This window comes from Gadus morhua, chromosome 7 (assembly GCF_902167405.1).
Source record: "Gadus morhua chromosome 7, gadMor3.0, whole genome shotgun sequence".
NCBI lineage: Eukaryota > Metazoa > Chordata > Actinopteri > Gadiformes > Gadidae > Gadus > Gadus morhua.
The window spans coordinates 21,470,763-21,490,800 of NC_044054.1; the positions used below are offsets into that span (position 1 = coordinate 21,470,763).

Sequence of the window (20,038 nt, forward strand, 5' to 3'; positions counted from 1 at the left end):
GCGCGAGCGGGAGAAAAGTGGAAAAGGGGGCCGGGAGGTGGGAGACGGCGGAGGCTAACCCCCCCGCGCAGATTTTCTTAATTGGGTTTGACTTCCACAATTACAGGGCAATAATGGCTCTATTGAGGCTGGGCCTTGTCGGAGTGAAAGGCCGCCGCCACGGCGGGTGTACTGACAGTTGCACTGCACACCTGCATGCTGTCAGAGGGCTTAGTGCTGAAAGAGAGAGAAAGAGAGGGAGAGGGAGAGAGGTTGAGCAAAAGAGAGAAAGAAAGGGGGGATTGAACTGGTGGCGAAGACACCGAAGAAGGAAAGAGAAATCGGGACGATGAACAATACAGAAAGAAAATGAACCAACACTGGATCAAGAAAAAAGGGGTCACTGGTAAAATAAAATAAACAAAGATAGAAAGAGTGTGGGGGAGGGGGGGGGGATGAGAGAGAAGGTGGAAGGGTTGTGCAAAAGAAGAGAGGGGGAGGTGGGGCTGGGAATTGCCAATGGACCTTGGTTAAGCAGTGGTTATTGAGTCTGTGATAGGACACCAGGAGGCCGGGGCAGCAACAATGACAGAATTAATGGGCAAGACACGATGAGAATGTCAGCCCAACGGGGGCCGGGTGGCCTTTGGGCTTCCTCCTGCCGCCGGAGGGACTGAGCTGTCTGGATCCCTTGGACTGGAGCTTGACCCGTCTGTCGGCACATCAGGCTTACAGCCATGTTTACAGGGTATTGTGCTTATCATAGCGCAATGCCCCTCCAGTTCCAAGTGCTTACCGAGCCTGAGTGCCAATCATTTTACTACTGTGCAGATATATTAGGCCCTTGGACCGCGTTTTACACTTCAACACATTGTGTGACTGTTTAAAATGTATATCATACTGCACAGACAAAGGCTGCCTGAGATAATTAATTGTGCGCTAAAATAATAAGCTGCTAATAATTGATAGAAAAATCCCTTGCCATACCAATTAATACGAATACTTGATGTTGCTAATCTGAAGTATTTCTCAAGGCACAAAAAAAATGAAATACAGAAACAGAAACTAATGTGCAACAGTTTCTTCAAATATTGCAAAATTCACAGACACAAATAAGATGAATGCAGTGTATGTCTATAGCTAGCTTATACATCCATCTTTCAGTCCAGTAATAGTATAAATATTATATACATTATCTTTTCTAGTGTATATGGTAAAATATATCTACCTACATATAGGAAATGTGCGTCAATGTTAAATATAGCACTGTACTTTATGTTCATATAGCATCCATTGTCTGCACAGGCCAACAGAAGGCTGCAAGAAGAGGGAAAGTTTCCCATGTCTGGCAACTTCTGTGTACTAAAACCACCTTGCTGTCATTTATTATTAGCCACAACAGGGGGCCCATTTTGACACTTCAGATTCAAGTCTCAGCAAATAGCCCTGGGAAGAGGAGCCACAAGCCACGAGATGGCTTTTCCCTGATATAATTTGTGGCTGCAAATGACAAAACAGAGGCAGAAATAATATATAAAGTCAAGTTTGGTGAGGGAGAAAATGGAAAAATATTTAGGGCTGTGTGCCACTCTAATGGATATCCTTGTGGCTGGGAGAAAATGGGACACAATAATGTGTTTGTATTGTCCGCCAGTGCTATTTCAGAGAGCATATCAGCAGAGATGTCCCCAGCCATTTTTTCGTTTTTTTTTGCAAGCAATCACTTAATGGGACGGAGAAATCACAATGACATAGATGTTGTGCTCCATTACTGGGCCAAGAAGATGGAGGCCGCGGATCTGTAACTAAAACATAGAAGGAAAGAAAGTGACAGAGAGAATGAGGCAGAGAGAAAGAAAATACATAAAATTTGAGGCAGAGGGAAGTAAATAGACAAAGAACGAAAGAGTCGGAAAGGAAAGCCGTAAAAGACCAAACGATAGACAAAGGCAACAAACGAAATCCAGAACTAAAAGGGAGGCCTTTCACAACACACACCGGTCTCGAGCATGTGTGCCATGTTTGCAGTGTGAGCCTTAAGTGCAGTCACTGACAGGAATTTCAATTATTTCATTAGGGAGGGGAAAATGAAAAGACTTAAGTGTTGTGATTTCTGCAGTCTTTCATAGATCAATCTAATGTGCGCTCACATTGGAAATCAACTGAGATGGAAGGGGGGCAAGTGAAGTAGCGTCCTCCTAAATCACGCAATTAAAATGGCAAATTAGTTTCTTGATATATTCATTTAAGTGGTTAAGTGGAAAGGTTTCTCTCCCGTCGTCCGCGGTGCTCTCTGGCGGGCAGCGGCTGTGGGGGGGGGGGGGGGGGGGGAGCGACGCGGAGGCTGCCATGCTCTTATGATTAGAGACATCGCTTTATTCCACCGAGGAGAAACGCTGAAAGCACTTGCTGCACAAATTAGCCATTTGAAGGCTTCAAAAAATGCAATTCGTAGGAGTTGATTTAACCATTTACAGGGTAGCATAAAGGTTTTAGAAGCATTTTGAACACTAATGTCCATAACTTCACATTTTCCATTAAATTGTCGTTTTGGAGCTCCGACAGTTATTTTTAGTTTTTTTCCTGTTTGGCCTCATATCCGTCATCGCCTCTGTTCAAACATCATCAATGTCTTAACTCTAACCCATCCAAAGGCAGTTTCAAATGCAAGTTACACATACCCAAAGTTGACACCCATCGAATGCTCTCGTCATTCTAAAGATCATCCAAGGATAGTTTTTTCTTACAGGCTGAAATACATGTTGGCATAGTTCTGCTTTTACAAGGGCGAGCGACCTATAAGAAGCTAGATGGACGGGTGAAGCTGTGCTCTTCCTGATTGGCCAACCTGCACGTCAGTATCATGTGGCCGAGCACATGCAACATGTCTGAAAGTCTCTAGATTCAGCACCAGGGCGCCGCGGTGTAGTCCTGTTTGCACCAAGCCATCCTCGTTGGTGTGTTTGTATTTGTATGTCTTTGTCCTGTGGAATCCCCCTTGTCATGTTATTATTCAGCCCAGGCCGGGTGTACCGCCCCAACTCCCTTCGATGCCTCCTGAGCTCCTAAGCAGCCCCGTGGCTGTACATAAGCGTGGACTTTCCATAACAAAATTAATGTCTCAAAAGCTAGATGGATCCAAGGAAACGTTGGATTTGCTCTTCCTTCACACAGCCATATTGTCCACTTTGATTGCGCAATGGGGGAAGGACATCAAATGCCCTTCTGGCTGCCATGCTCCAAATGGAAGAAAATAGGCCGTGGTCTATAAAAATGAAGTTAGATGTAAGTACGGCACTCAAATCTCAGGGAGGGGGAAAAAAATCCTTTTTGCTGGGGCATTTTGTTGTTGTCAATTGGCCTGAGCAACTTGCTATAATGCAGGTAATGGAGCCACTCTTCTCCTTTCATCTTGGGGGTTTGTGTGCGTGTCAAAGCAAAGGGAGGGCGAATGAGTTACAACTGGAGGTGGAGATAGACTCCGGGGACACTGGGTCTCCCGAGCAGACTGGACGTACTTATGGGCCTTCGGGCCCCCGGCCGACAGACCAGTCTTGAATACTCTGCCAGCTGTAGTCTGGGACATTTTTACCTTCAGACATATCAATTAGGAGCTAGGAGGGTTAGTGAATTAGCAAGTAACAAAAAAAAATGATATGAATCGGTTTCTATGTACTCTACTACAAATCAGACTTTAGGTTAACGCTAAAGTCTGATGGCAGACAAGCTCAGATCTGGGCGAATGGGGCGTTTTAGTTTATTCTCTTCAAATTTGTTTCGAACATCCATGTTACTGGAGGCGGGCATTAGTTAGCACGTAATTGGCAATTCGCACAAACGTCTCAATAAATAGTAAATGTTTCAAATCATCAACATGAATACTGGACACTGTAGACACAAGCATAATAAAATCCCTTTCTGAGAGCTTCATCCACAAGTTCATCCTTCGAATCAGTTTGTCTTCACTAGAAATCTGCACAAAGAAACAGGAAACAAGGCATAACTCCACCCTTCAGCTTTTGGTTCTGGGCCAGGCTCTGGCTAGCAGGTTCTGCTTTGACATAGTATGACTGCTAGATCCAAGATTGCTGCCTATGTAACATTATATGAAGCCAATTTATTATTTATTCCTCATTGGTTTGAAGCGTTTCATTTGCAGTGGTGAAACGATCAACTGCCATGCTACCATACAAGTTGCTATCATACGTTGTAACCGATGAAGGAGTGGGAAACAACTACATGTCTTCTCAACTCATTCTCAAAAAATATGCACTTTTCCCATTTCAAAATGGTCTATAATTTTGAGTACTGAATTTAACAAATTGGTGTGTTTAAGCTACTTTGCTTTTGGACCATAGCTCAGAGACAAATGGGATTATTTTAAACTGTTACAATTCACTCTATAAACTTTAGTGCATTTGTTCGGTTTTTAATACTTTTGAATTGCATCGAAAATGTATATGAATTAGTTATTTAACAGAACTTGGTAATCATAAAGATATTATATCAGAGGAACACAAACAATGGTTTATAAAAAAACATGGTCATAATAGCCAGTATAACGTTTTAAATAAATACCAAATGTGCACCAAGTTATGTATGAAAATCGTATTTTGGCAATCAGCTACCATAACAAATGATAATTATAATGGTTACATGAACATGATCATTTGAAAATGTAAGCTTATAACATATCACAATGAGTATAACACAACGATGTACAGGTATATATGATGAGCATTGTGAATTTGGTTCAGAAATGAACCAGGGGGCAACAGCTGTATGGATGGACCCCGTGCCCAGCTCCCTGCTGACGTCCGCTCCCCGCTCCTCTTTCAATCAAACCCATGCAGTCATCAGTATCACTTCAACCCACCCAGCTTTCGCCTTTTCTGTTTTTTCAGCAGATTCCCCAAACGACAAAACGGCTGTGCGGCGATTGGCCAGCAGCCGGCGTGGGCCCATTGTGTCGAGCCGCTGTTTGTTGTACCCCTTGACTCGACTCTCCCACCCGCTCAAACAGTAGTGCTGTTAGCTTGCTGGAAATCTGCCTGGTCTTGGAATTGCAAGATCTCCTTCTGTTTTGTCAGGCAGCAGTCTTTATAAAACGTCTTCGAAAAAGAAGGGGGTAACTCGAGGTAAGGTTGAAAAAACGAGAATATGTCAAAGATGCATCTATGATGGGCTTTATGATTTGGTGGCGTGCATGGAAATCGTAGCGTCATGCTGAACTCTTTGCGTGTTCCGACATTTGTATTTGATTCAAGAAATAGAATTGCGCCCCGATTAAATTATTTACAACATTCCCTTTTATTATGAAAAAGGTCAGTGTGTAACCAAACAAATGTTAATCGTAAGCGGGGGGGGGGGGGGGGGGGGGTACTTGGTACTGAAATCGGGTGGGTTGGTAAAAAGAAAATCAAAATTTTAAGATTATGGAATAAACATAATCCTCTGGCTAAGAAAAATTGCTTATTTTAGAAGTGGGGCTTTTAGAAAATTGGATTTAGGCTCAATTATCACAAAATATGACAATAATGAGGAACTAACATGAAGAACATTGGTTAAAAGATTAACAATAATAAGAATGAGGCAAAAATGGTTAAATTCAGAATTCTTTGTTTTCGAGGTTGAAAATTATGTTGAGTGCCTATTTGTATCCTTTGCTAAATTGTATAGAAAAACCCTCCATGACAGGGTTAGTGATGCGTCCGGGGACGGTGAGGGTCACACCGTGTCCAGGTGGAACAATGGGCAAGTATCAAAGCTGCAAGGGTGATCGAGGCTTGCGATAGCTATAAAAAAGAGAGTCTATGTAAAGCTCTGTTCTCTCTGACTGATCTCCCAGAGAACAAAGTGGGGCGAACACTCACAGGCCACCCCGGAGCTCAATCCTGGGGAAATAACATGTTCATTTTCACATAGTTACTGACACATAGACCCTCTGTTCCTGAGCGCGGTCGGTGTGTGTGTGTGTGTGTGTGTGTGTGTGTGTGTGTGTGTGTGTGTGTGTGTGTGTGTGTGTGTGTGTGTGTGTGTGTGTGTGTGTGTGTGTACACCATTGATGATTCCTGATGCTCAATGACCTTACGATCAATGATCTTGTGTGTTTGTGTGTCTCCGCAGGTGCAGAATGTACAGCTTTATGGGCGGAGGGTTGTTCTGTGCTGGCGTAGGGAACATCCTCCTGATTGTTTCCACAGCAACCGATTATTGGATGCAGTATCGGCAGTCCAACAACTACATGCACCAAGGCCTGTGGCGCTACTGTATGCCGGGGAAATGCTTCACACACAACGACACTATCGGTAAAGACCGCTGGGCTCCACGGCCATGCGTTACATCTGTGCTTGTGTTAACTGTTGTTATTAGTATCACTGTCAGTAGCCTTTTGTCTGTTGCATTTCGCCATAGGAAGAACACTAGCGTACTGACTATAGATTTATCGTTTTTTGAGATGTAGGGTATTGTGTTTAAGGTTGAGGCCCTCCCTGTCTTTGGACTAAGCTTAATTGCCTGGATGGACACACGCCGCATGTCGCTCACCTGCCTTGACCTGCATTTAAGCCTGAAGCCAACCCTGCTGCGTTGACCTTTGACCCCCCCCCTCCTTCCAACACAGCCCACTTGGACGCCACGCGTGCCCTCATGATCCTGTCGCTGCTCGCATGCTTTGTCGGCATCATCATCGGCATCATGGCCTTCATCCACTACTCCTCCTTTGACAGATTTGACAAAACCTTTGCTGCCAGCATTTTGTTCTTCATCTCATGTAAGTCAGGTTTTTGCTGGGTTTTCATCACAAAGCCGTTTGTGGCGATTTAGATTCACGGCTTGCTAAAGCTTTTTAGAAATAGTTTAATCCATTAATATTATTTGAATAAACCGCATTGTTCAATCTAAAACAAGGCAATTGTCTCATCTTACACTTCTACTCTGAAAAACATAAAAACCAAACCGCCCCTGCCTGCATGGACTGTACGTGTATGACATGAGACAACTGTAAGCTTAGGGTGTACCTCATTACTGCACCTCATGTACTCCTGCAGGCTTTTTAGTGTTGCTGGCCATGGCCGTGTACACGGGGGTGACCATCAACTACTTTGGGAAACGATACGGGAACTGGAGGTTCTCCTGGTCTTACATCATTGGCTGGGTGTCCGTGGTTCTCACATTCTTCTCAGGTAAACGCTGCACCCCGACACACACAAACACGAACACATACACACCCTACACCTGCTACCAGCCACCAGCTACATCAACATGGCCCTCTCCATTAGTAGGCTATAGCTACAGTATCTGATTTGTGGCATTTGCGCAGCACAGATGACTTCAAAATATTCAAACAACACACCTGTTCATTGGAAGTCATTGTGGAATATATACTAGGAGGACGCTCCACATTTGGCATTAGCTTTAGCATCAGGGTAAATTATAAAAATAATGATGTGATTTCTTGGTGTGTAAATGGAATAGGAATAGGTACGTCCATGTTTGTATCAACCGCAGGGTTTTACATACAGAGAAGGCTCTTATGAGCCCTAATGGGCTAGGGCCACTAGGCCCCGGCTGGGGGCCACCAGGAAGTACTCCTGACCGCTCTTTAGACTCCATGATGAGTCTCTGTGATGCATGCTGGGAATTTGTTGTGATTTTTTCTTTTCATTTAAAACACATGAAAATAACTCAATCGGCAGCACATATTTCCGAAATAAAGACAATCAGTCAGACCAAAATCGGACATATTGGCATGAGCCTGTTTCCATGTATACATACAAAAATATTAAAAGCAACTCCATAGATGTTTAAATCGTCAATAGTTTTACACAGGATAAACTGCCATATTGCGACAAATGTACCTGTTCTTATAGCGTGTATCAGACAAGCTAATTCAAGCTGCATGTAGGCCTAAACCCTTTTATTTTAAACCCGAGAGTCTGCGTTTGATCCACTAATGTAATACCCTAAAGGCCACACGAAATATATGTTGAATGTTGTTTTTCTCTTTCTGCTTCAGGGATATTTTATATGTGTGCCTACAAGATGCACGAGTGCCCAAGGAACTCTCACTGATTTATTTGTACGTCTTGGCCATCATCAATGAGAACGACGGCGAGAGTTGCAACCTTTCTATTGGCTTCAATCTGACCAGCAACATGAGCCCCACAGCGTTGGCTCTGGAAAATGACCGACGTTTCAGTGATTTCAATAAAAAAAAACATGGAAAATGTGCCTCCGGCTTTTATATTTCTTACTCTTTGGTTGAATTTCATCCCTTTAGACTGTTTTTGTTTAAGAACTTGCCCACATATACATTCAAAATTATTGCAATGTTAAATATCCATCCATACATCTAGCTAAACTCAGTATAACCAAGACCTGATTCTGAAAAGTTGATCCTAAATGACCTCCCTACACCAGATTTTATGAGTTTATATTTCTAAGTGCTACGAATAGATTCTGTTTGTGTTAGTGTGTTTGATTACCGTATGATCATCTGCAACTACATAAAATAAGCAATTTGTGGAATTTGCCGAAATATCACACTTACATGAACAAGTGTAGAAAAGTATGTATTTGTGGGAAGTGTTGCTTACCTTGATACAGCGTCATATTTAAGACCCTGGCCTTTCTCTTCATCTCCATATTCCAGAGTCCTGTCAGGATGCGCCACAATTAATTATTATTAATTTCTAACAAAAGGATAACTTTGCCTACATGGCTGGCAATAGGTAGACTTATTTGACTCTTCAAAGTAGACTCTTGAAAGTAGGCTACACATTACTATGTAATAATGTAAATGAACTCCTTAACGGAATGAAAGTTCAACGCTTCTACAGACCTTGACCACAGGGAACACCACAACAGTTTTGTCTCTCACACACACACACACACACACACACACACACACACACACACACACACACACACACACACACACACACACACACACACACACACACACACACACACACACACACACACTTTTTGCAATTCTTAATGAACACAACTCATGTTTGGGAACCTGAATCCAGGTGTAACTATAGGCTATCTGTGTTTTTGAAGTCTGAGCTGAATGCAGCATCGCAAGCCTCTTATCGCAATGTACCACTTAGGGAGTGACGCACTACCTGGTCTCCCCCGCATTCGTCCCCTGATGAAATGGCAGCTAAAAGCAGCTTTGGACGAACCAAGGGAACGGATCCTATTGATCAGCGCGTAAAGGCGATTTCGTCCCCATTTGTTCATTTACTTTCTAATTTTCTTCTAAAAGCAAAACCTGTTATCCTGACGCGCTCTTTAAAGAGAGTGAACAGAACGTCCACATTCACGGTCAACATTGTTGTAAAGGTCTACCGTTTTTATTGAGCTTACGAGTTTTCCATTTGTGAAATAAATAAATGCAGGGAACCAGGTAAAACAACTGAAAAGGCCTACTAGACCTCAAGAATACACCATTATTATAATGATTATTAAAATATATTTGCCGTTTTTGACAATAACAACTTCAAATTGTAGTCTGGAGTTTATACAACACACTTCCTTGCATAATATAATTTTAATAATTAGCATTCTATCAGATCGAATGGAAATCCTGTCCTCGAGCCCGAGGATTACAACTTCCGCTGTAACATCTCACTTAATTGCCTAATAGCATTGCAGCGAGAATTCTGCCTACATTAAGACACTTTCACATTAGCCGGCATGATTGGAAATGTGATGACAACACGATATCAACAAATTATAGCAAACGGCTTCCGACACAAATGGCACCGGAGCAACACTTGTACTCTCCCAGATTTCAATGCCAACAATTACAGACAAATTGGGCAAGATTACTAGACAGACCCGTAGCCTTGTCTAATCCTCTCGTGGCAACACAGCCTGAAAAGCCCATGGAGAGAGGCTCCGAGTCGGCCATATTTTTGGAAATATCAGACTTCGACATTAGCCTGGATAACTAGCCTACATTGATAATGAAATAAAAACTTTAAAAAAAAAAACCGCTCCCTACGGATGACAATAATGTTGGCATGCAATTAAAATCATAGTCGGCCTAAATAAAACCGTTTCATTTACCTTTTTCTTTTGTAAGGCACGTTTAGGCTTTGTTTGAGTACAAATTGCCATTTAAGCCGCTCACTGAAACATAGCATACAGCACTAACAACCTAATTTGTTGTTCTGCCTCTTTTCCACAAGCAGCTGAAGGGATAATGCCAAAGCAAGTTTGAGTGAGCCGCAGCTGGTTACAACCTGTAGTGCTTCTCCTCCTTCCGCCACTCCAAATTAATGCGCGCACAATCATTCTTTACCCCGCCCCCGCTGACGCGCTATTGGCTCTCCGCTAATCAATTTCACAATCGACTTCACTCCTTGAATAAATAGTAATCTCCCCGAATCTAAAACCTGTGTTCCTCCCTCCAATAGAGTCACTAACTCTCGCACAGGGTACTCTATAACCACACTCGTCTTGGGGGTCGATAGAAGTGAGACTTTGTTTTTGTATGTGTGTCTCCACACAGCGATATAAAAAGAAGAGAGGACCGATGAACAGTGAATTCAATTTTTGAAAAGTTATGAGTATGAGTATGAGTATGAATTATACGTCTCCGGCGCCGCAGATGCCGACACAGAGATCCACATCTTTCTTCATCGAGGACATCTTGTTACACAAACCCAAGCCCCTGCGGGAAGTGATACACTCGCCGTTCTCGAGCTCCCTGGCGTCTCGGATGCCCCTCCTGGAGTACGGATACCCGCTGATGCCCACACCGATCCTGGCGCACCCGCACCACGGGCTCCACAAGCCGGAGCACCACCAGTACTTCTTCACATCTGGTAAGACCCATGCACCTGTTTACCAGGCTGTGTGTTTATCTACGAGCTGTTTGAAAGATAAAAACAAGAAAATCACTAAACAAGACTGATGTAGGTATAGGCCTATAGCCAGGGTTTAGGCTAAAATCTAAATTTTAAAGTTTTAGTTAAGTCATGTCAGTTTTATAATTTGAGTGTGTAGACTAAGTAACCAGTTTGTTAATCACATTCATCTGAAGGGGCACATGCTTAATAATGGAAAAAAAGTGATGGATCAATCGAAAAAGAAATTAGGCTATGTTATTGTAGCATAATAAATGCATTTTTCTTTATTCATTTTTAATTCGATTCGTTTAGTAAAGAATATATAGTCGGTTATACTATTTATTTTAATTATTATCCCTATGTATATAATAAAGTGATCGATTTGACATTTCAAAAATACATACTTGTTGAATACCGTTGGGTGTATGTTGGATTTTAACCGTACTATATTACACCTGATAGGGATGCAAATGCCCGCGTTGTTTCAGCATCACCCCGAGCTGCCGGGCAAGCACTGCCGGCGTAGGAAGGCTCGCACAGTGTTCTCCGACTCGCAGCTGTCCGGCCTCGAGAAGAGGTTCGAGATCCAGCGGTACCTGTCAACGCCCGAGAGAGTGGAGCTTGCCACGGCGTTGAGTCTTTCAGAAACACAGGTCAGAAGACATCTGAAAAAAGCACTTGACCACCCCAAATAGGGCCTTTAAAAGAATATTTTAAAGCAGGCCTGTTTATTGATAGGCTACTTGTTTTTTTGTCTATTTTTTTAACGCATATACAGGTGAAAACGTGGTTTCAAAATAGGCGGATGAAGCACAAGAAACAGCTGAGGAAGGCACAGGACGATCGGAAACATTCGAGTGACACGGACCCCCGGTCCACGGAGAACTCGAGCGAGAGCGAAGTGAACGAGAAGCACGCGGAGGAGCTGAAGGGCGGGACGGAGCCCGGCTCCTACCTGCTGCACGAGGACGAGGACGAGGACGATGTGGACATCGAGGAGGACATTTGCTCCCCGGAGCATTTACTATAGTAGGCCTGGCTGCCCTGCGTGGTGTTTGTTTTATAAACGGGACGACGAAAAAACACAAATAATCTACAGACTTTCCCTTTCGATAAGAGGCGGCGGCTATGTTGCTTTGTAAATAGTATATGACCACGTCAATATAACGAGCATGACAATATTGCATTTTTTTAAATTATGGAGGCTATTGTTAATATTGTTATAAATATTGTTTGTTTTATTTTTATTCGTAGTTGTAGTAGTATTATAATATTCCATTACGCAGTATTTAAATAGGCCTACTGTTTATAATCGATGGGAAATACACCATAATTCCTTCTGCACTTTTCAATAGCGAATTTCTTACCAAGCACAGTTTGTTACTAAAGGCTTTTTGGTTTTGTTATTTTGACACACACTGTCAAAATAATATATTTACACTTTTTCGATTATTGTCTAAATATACACAATAGGCGTAGGCCTACTATTGTCAATGGCATATTGTCGGATCATTTTTTATTAGGACTTTTCATAATTATTCTGTTATTATTATGATTATATCATCTCTTATTTCATCCTATTATTACTGATATTGTTATTATATTATCCTATTGTAATTATTAGGCCTATTATTATTCCCAAATAACTGCAAGCAGTCCCAAAATGTGTGTATCTGTATTGTTACTGTCATGGTGGGCTGAAACGGCCCTCTTTGTACCCCTGCCCGCTGCATCCAGCGGGCCACAGACCGCACATGGCTGTCTGGGACTCCGAGCTGCGGAGAAATGGACTGAATGCGTGTAAATAACATATTTTCTAATTTTGAATAGGCTATGCATAGCTCATATTTAGATCTGTCTTCTATGGGCACTGTGTAAAAATGAGCAGTTAATGTTATCCATGTAGGTCTATATTACCACATGTCTTCAATGTCCATTTAAGAATATGTCTTGTTGATTGTATAGCCATGATCTGTTCCGTTCCCAATTAAATGATAATATACAATGTATTGTTGATATTCAGAGACGCTTGTTGCATGGCTGAAAAGTGGTCAATGGAAAAGAAATATTTATTGAAATAGAAATTGAAGCATTTCGATTTATCTAAAATACATTTTAGAATATATCCTTCTGGTTACAGTGTGATGATTTAGAATGCACTGCATGTTTGGTAGTGTAAACCCATAAATGTCATCGATGGTGATTGGCAGGGGTACAGAGGGCCGTTTCAGCCCACCATGACAGTAACAATACAGATAGGCCTATACACATTTTGGGACTGCTTGCAGTAATTTGGGAATAAAAATCATAATAGGCCTATTAATTACAATAGGACAATAGACTTCGTTGGTGGGTATAGCTGCCTTGGGATTCGGAAATATTTTTTTAACATTTTGCGTTAAGAGAAGCCTATTAAAAAAATGCAGTATTAAGTATAGAGATACCACTGATAATAGGTCATCTAAATTAATTGATAAGCCTTTGATAAAAAAGGAGATAACTGTTGAGGAAAAATATTTTTGCGTCAAAATTAAAAGAGAATGAAGGATATGCCCTAGTGCAATTATTTTTAAGCCTTTATTGCCTTTTAATGAGTTACGTTACGTTGATATTGCTATATTAATGTAGCTTAATTTACTTAATTAGAGACTAAAGCAACTTAGAGAAACAAAAATAATGCATTAATAAATAAAAAAATGTATCAGATATTCCAAACATTTAATTTATATAAAATTAATACAGCAAATGGAGATCCATATACCAGTAAACCATATTTTTTGATAAGCACTGCCAATTGTATCTTTAGTTGTTATATATATACATATACATAATTTCAATTTATATTCTTTAAAAATATGTATATAACTATATTGTATGCACTTTCTATAAAACAAGGGATGCAGATTGCCAGTCCGTGCACATACACGCAAGCCCCTCCCCTCTCCCTCTCCCTTCCATCAAGCACACTAACTCCATACATACTTTCCTGGTCAATTTGCTGTTGCACAACTTTGATCTGCCTCCATAAAAATAAAAATACAAGAATATCTGCTTCTTTCTCAATACAAGCTGTTTTCTCAAATAGGCATGTCTCTATCCTGTCTCTCGCGCGCGCGCGCACGCGCACACACACACACACACACACACACACACACACACACACACACACACACACACACACACACACACACACACACACACACACAGACAAACACACAAACAGAAAATGTTAAATATTGTATTACATGTTTTTTGTTGTAATCAAATCCATTTAAGCAGGCATTAAGAGACACAGCTCTACGAGTGTGCATTTCTGCATTTAATCTCTTCCTCGCGCAAAGCTTTCCATTCTCCTTTCTAAAACAGGATATGCCACGCTTCCCCCCCCCCCCCCCCCCCCCCCCCCATGTCCCTTTGAAAAGCAATTCAGGTCATTTTCAAAATGTGATTCTGATTAACGTAAAAGAGTAGGGGTGGGGGGGGCAGCACAGAGAATAGGCCATGCGGAAGGTGATCAATTAAAAGATTAAGCGTTTTGCAACACATGGACGCATCTACATTTGGGCCCTAACAGCGGGCTCATCAGCTCATTTCAGGCCCATTTCAGGAAGCCTGCCGCCTTGCGCAGAGAAAAGCGTGCTTCTCACATCAAAGCGTGGAACGTCCACATGTGAGCTTTTCCAATGGGCAGAAAGGGATGCTAATTCAGGCCCTCTTCATGTGTGGTGGTGAAAGACCCCTTCAATTAACTGGATTTCAATGGGCAAAAAACATAAGGAGGAGGGACTAAAGGGAGAAAGGAGATGCAAGCGAGACAGGGTCTGGGTAGACAGCGTTGGAAAAAAACACCGAGGGGTGGTGGGTGGTGGGCTTGTGTGTGTTCATTTACACTTTGCTCATCAGTGGACTTAAACACTAAAACAGAGGGCTTCAAAGAGCCCCTGATGGGTTAAATAGAGACTATAAACTAATTAAAATATTGCAGAGAGCCAAATAGTGCTTTGATAATGATCTGAGGGGTTCTATTAGCGAAATGCGGTGCTTGAGACTCGCACGTTGAACGGTGAACGTTCGGGGCGAGTGTATATCGTGGGGGGCTGGTGGGGGGGGGGCCTGTTCATTTTGAAGTATTTATCTATAAAGTTGTTCCCTGGGAGAACCGATCACGTGCGCTTCTACATGTCACCTGATATCTCATTATCAGTGTATAGAAGAGAAACCGTTTCTCTGTTTCTCTCCCGGTCAGGCTGGGGTGAGGTCACTCACCCCAGCTGACAGTGGCTGTGCATCATAGAGGTCTATCAGGCATAGAGGTACGCAAGGCTTATTATCTATTAACTATTATTAATCCACCTAGGATTATTTACCTTTTTCATAAATAAATAACTGTAAAAAAATCTGTACTTGTACCAAAAATAGGTGCAGCATTCTCAAAAGCTTTGGAGCCAGAGGGGGGGGGGTCTTCGAAATGTCAACAACGTCCGTGATTTTGCAGGATAAACACTCGAGTGTGAAGCGTTTTTCATTATGAATGTTTCAGCATCAACACAGAATCCGGTGGTGTGTGTGTGTCGGGGTGATGTTTGTTGATGATTGATGATGATTCGATACTTGCAGATAAGTATAACCACGGCCACATGTTCCATTATACAGTTGAATGTACAGTACAAGTATATAGTGTGTACTAATCAAAAGTATACTATGCAAAACCTTTGTATGGAAAATGTATGTAACCAAACCGTGTTTCTATGACAGGAGTCAGCCGAAACAGACTTTGATGTGTCGCTGATCGCGAACGCTTTCACACATTTGCTCCGTAATAATTTGCCGAAGACTTAACTCCTGTGTCAGCCAGCATTTGTGCCTTCACAAGTAAAAGGACTCATCTGTCTGTACTAATCATTCTGCTGGGCATCCTTCTGCTTTTCATGGTTTTTGTTGTGATGGTGGTTGTTGTTGTTGTTGTTGTTGTTGTTGTTGTTGTTGTTGTTGTTGACAGTGCACTAGGCGTGATGCAGCTGTATTTATTACCCCTGCACGGGGTGGTAAACAGTCATGTGATGTGGACGTCTCTTCCTCTGAGTCGTGGTTCTGTTTTGGACCGGCAGGACAGTGGTGGCGCACCTCAGACCAAGCGCCCCTTCTGGAAGGCGGCCACGGCCCGCTTCTCCTCCTCGTGGCGTCTCCTCATGTCTTCCAGCGCTTCCAGCTGGGCCAGCTCCAGGCCTTCCAGGTGGGCGTCACAGTGCAGGCCACCCCCTGAATGGTCCTGGTGCTTTTTAGGTCGGGGCTTTGGGTGGGGCTTGGCGATACTCTTGGCATATTCCAATGCCTGGCAGAGATAGAGAGAGGTGGCAATAGCATTAGAGAGAGAGAGTTTTAGGTATAGCAACCCGCTATAGGATTAACGCTTCTCCCTTTTTATATTTAATCAGAGGGGTAACCGGTTTTTAGTAAGAAAACAATCAAGGTAGTGTCACTGCGTTATCAAAGCACAGCCAAAAAACCCCGCAAACAACATCAACGTGAAACGATTGCCAACACACAAATATCCCGCTAAAGAGGGATAGCATCGCACCTTCCTCCTGGGAACCGTCTTGTCCGGGTCTTCCGGGTCCCGGGGCGGGAGGACGTGGGCCGTGCTCGTCTTTTTGTTCCGCTCCCGGATCACATTTGAATACAGCCTCTGTCGTCTCGTTCTCTCTGCCTGACGGGGGGATAGAAACACGTCACACACACACACACACACACACACACACACACACACACACACACACACACACACACACACACACACACACACACACACACACACACACACACACACACACAAAGAGAAAGTGTGAGCGAAAGAGACAAATAGACAGAGAGAAAGAGACATTATAAAGCAAGGTTTAATTAACTGAACTATTCCCCCCCCCCCCTTCCCCCCTTGAGGTTATTATTTTCTCCGGTTCGAGAGAAGCCTCTTCTCTCCACGTGCCCCCCCCTTCATCCACAACCCTTCCCATCGCAACAAAAAAACAACAAACGCATGTACGGCATTGAGCGACCCGATCAACATTTACACACATCGTTCACTAATAGGCTCGGCCCCCACAGGGACGCACAGGGACCCCCATCTCCGACAAAGTGGCCCTGACACGCAGACTACCCACAATGCCAGAGATGGGGTGTGTGTGTGTGTGTGTGTGTGTGTGTGTGTGTGTGTGTGTGTGTGTGTGTGTGTGTGTGTGTGTGTGTGTGTGTGTGTGTGTGTGTGTGTGTGTGTGTGTGTGAGAGCGGGGAGGTTATTAACAAAGGGCACATCAAAGCACAAAAGCACACTTAACTTCACGGACATATTCTCATTTGCTTTGTGAATTGTATTCTTTGCGCGGAAAGAGGAGGAGAGTGTTTGCGGCGGGGGAGCGGGAAAACACGGCCGCCGGACCCACAACGACATAATGAACCGCTCGCCGGGGGGTCTGGGTGAGTAGTGGTGAGGTGGAAGGAAAACATACGTACAAAATATGTGATGTTTCTAGTCTGCTCAGTATCGAAAAATTTGAATCATCGAGTGTGTGAGTGTGTTTGAACTGCGCAAGGTAGTTAGGAGAACAGCGCAAGCTAGTTAGGAGAACAGGCCAGAGCAGCACATGCGCTCAGTCGTAACATAAAGAGGTTTGTTACAGGCTTTCCAGATGTGTGGAGCCTGATGAATGTACTTGTTGCAGTCAAGATATACTTAATACCACAAGATACACAAAGACAACCTATGAAGGTTTTCTAGTTCGTTGTTTCTGACCCTTTTCTTTAATAATATTAGGATTTTTATATTTTGTCAAGTCTCTAGTGCACAGATATTCTGTTTAATACTCTGTGTCCGTACAGCAGTAGGCATGCCAAAAACGAACACACCTTGCATCATAAACCCAAGTCAACTGGTCCTGATTAGGCACTTTACGAAAACTAAAATGCTTACTGTCTTCTCATTGGCCTTATCAGGACCCAGGCCGCACAGGTTCACCACCTGCCTCAGCTGCCTGTAGTCCTTTAGAGTATAGACCTGTGAGAGAGAGAGAGAGAGAGAGAGAGAGAGAGAGAGAGAGAGAGAGAGAGAGAGAGAGAGAGAGAGAGAGAGAGAGAGAATATTTATGCAGAAGAATTAAAAGAAAAACCCAAACTTCCACGCGCCGTCTGTTACAGCAGTAGCATTCCCACCCATTATCACAGGAGGACAATTTAAATCCATTTCCTTCTCTTGTCTGGGATTTGTTGGGCTGAAATTAGAGCGGTCCATTAAAAGAGTCTATTTGTAGAAACATCCAGTGATAGTGCAGCGGGGCGGCTGATGGAGTCGAGTGATGACAGACGGATGAATGATGGTTGCAGCCAGTGGCAAAATGGAGCCACTTTGTGAACCCCGTCAGCCCAACCACACCACCACCACCAGCACCCCCGGTCCCCCCACCCCCCTCCAGCACAAAGACCTGATCATGTACTCTCTGTCCTGCTCATTTTTGCCATCTCGCCTCTTGGCTCCATTTTGAAGTTAGTGCTTAGACACACATGCGCACAGACAGACACAAAAATACCCAAATATTCACACATGCACACACACACACACACACACACACACACACACACACACACACACACACACACACACACACACACACACACACACACACACACACACACACACACACACACACACACACACACAGACAAACACAAACACACTCACACTGTGCACAGCTCACATAGGCAAACATACATTGTGATATAAACACACAGAACCAACAACACATAAATCAAGATTATTTCACTCAGTATTTTGGGGCAAAATTGCACTATTTCATATTCCAATACAAAAAACACCCATGTCTACAGCTGCACCTATATGCTCCCATCAGTGCAGGATTTGTGCATTAGTGCTTCTTCACTGGATCCTTGAGGTTCAGGGCAAGACAGGACACTTCTTCCGCCTCTCCTTTAAATGGGAGAGCTACAGGAGCTATGTTGTGCCTATAAGAACAGAATCGATCTAATTGATTCCTCCCCACACCCTGTAGTCATGGAACTGGACGCTATCAGAGAGGTGGCCCTGGTACAACGAAGGTACAACACCTCTTTGCAAACGTCCATATCCAGCATAATGTCTTACGGGACATGAACAATAAAACAGTCCAGGCCGTCAGAAAATGGCTAGGGCTGAACTCACACTCTACCCGGGATCTCATCTTCCTCTCACATAAAGAGGGGGGGCTGGGTGTCCCAAACGTTGAATGGGTATACACTGCTACCAGGCTGACAGACCTCCTCAGCATGCTCAACAATGATGATGCCACTGTCAGAGAGCTTGCCAGAGCTACCCTCCTGCTGGACCTCGGGAAGAGGAAGGTCTCTCTGGCCAAAGCAGACCAGGACAGATTCCAAGGCTTTGGGAGGAAAAGCAGCGGGAAACTGGACACACAAGCTGCAGGCTTTGGGGTTCGGTCGGACCGGCCGGACCTAAATGATCTGTGCAACAGAATGACAGTCAAACTGGAATGGACACAACACAACTCCCACACAGCACCACAGGCATCTGATGCAGTTGTCACCGACCCACCTGTAACCGCAGAGGCTACTGTATACCACAACGAGGCACAACACACCCTACAGACCACAACAGCAAGGAGATTCCTTCTTAACATAAAACAAACAGAGACCAAACAACACTGGACTGGACTTAGAATGCAGGGAAAGCTAGCATGCCTAGACTTTGCCGACCACTCTGCTTCCCACTCCATGCACAGAAATGCTGCTGTTGGGGAGGAAATCCTCTGTTTCACTGCCAGAGCTAGACTGCAGGTGCTACCTACCAAATACAATCTGGCGTTATGGTACCCTGCACACCACCATCCACACTGTATAATGCACTGTGGCCATCAACTTGAATCCGTTGCCCATATTGTGAATGGCTGTACTATGTACAAAGGACTGTATATTGCACGCCACGACCGTCTTGTCGATCTGATTTCCAGCAATGTTAAAGAAGTATTTCTAGAAAATGCGACCATGTACAAACATTCACGTATCATGCCGGAATGGTTTAACAGCTCTATTGATGTGTTTTGTGACATCCAAAATACCCCTGATGTTGTGTTTTTAAACAGAGACAGAAGGGAAGTGCTCCTACTTGAGATAGGCTGTGTGTTTGATCTGTA

At 43.4% G+C, this 20,038-nt stretch overlaps 3 protein-coding genes across 3 annotated transcripts in view; 2 read left to right on the forward strand and 1 right to left on the reverse strand.

Moving 5' to 3' along the window:
* The first annotated feature begins 4,820 nt into the window (after positions 1–4,820).
* Positions 4,821–8,207, forward strand: lim2.1 (lens intrinsic membrane protein 2.1). The gene is made up of 5 exons (XM_030360154.1): positions 4,821–5,117; positions 6,106–6,287; positions 6,602–6,751; positions 7,029–7,163; positions 7,997–8,207. The coding sequence occupies exons 2-5, from the start codon at positions 6,113–6,115 to the stop codon at positions 8,050–8,052; spliced, it is 516 nt and encodes a 171-aa protein (XP_030216014.1). The 5' UTR covers positions 4,821–5,117; positions 6,106–6,112; the 3' UTR covers positions 8,053–8,207.
* Positions 8,208–10,381: 2,174 nt separating this feature from the next.
* bsx (brain-specific homeobox) lies at positions 10,382–12,883 on the forward strand. The gene is made up of 3 exons (XM_030360877.1): positions 10,382–10,820; positions 11,307–11,497; positions 11,623–12,883. The coding sequence occupies exons 1-3, from the start codon at positions 10,559–10,561 to the stop codon at positions 11,872–11,874; spliced, it is 705 nt and encodes a 234-aa protein (XP_030216737.1). The 5' UTR covers positions 10,382–10,558; the 3' UTR covers positions 11,875–12,883.
* A 12-nt stretch (positions 12,884–12,895) lies between these two features.
* Positions 12,896–20,038, reverse strand: part of jhy (junctional cadherin complex regulator) — a 20,162-nt gene continuing 13,019 nt past the window's right edge. The window contains exons 7-9 of the mRNA XM_030361060.1: positions 17,809–17,892; positions 16,423–16,551; positions 12,896–16,176 (exon numbers count right to left, since the gene is read on the reverse strand). Of these exons, the coding sequence (XP_030216920.1) occupies positions 15,970–16,176; positions 16,423–16,551; positions 17,809–17,892 (420 nt within the window). The 3' untranslated portion in view covers positions 12,896–15,969. The remainder of the gene's footprint in view (positions 16,177–16,422; positions 16,552–17,808; positions 17,893–20,038) is intronic.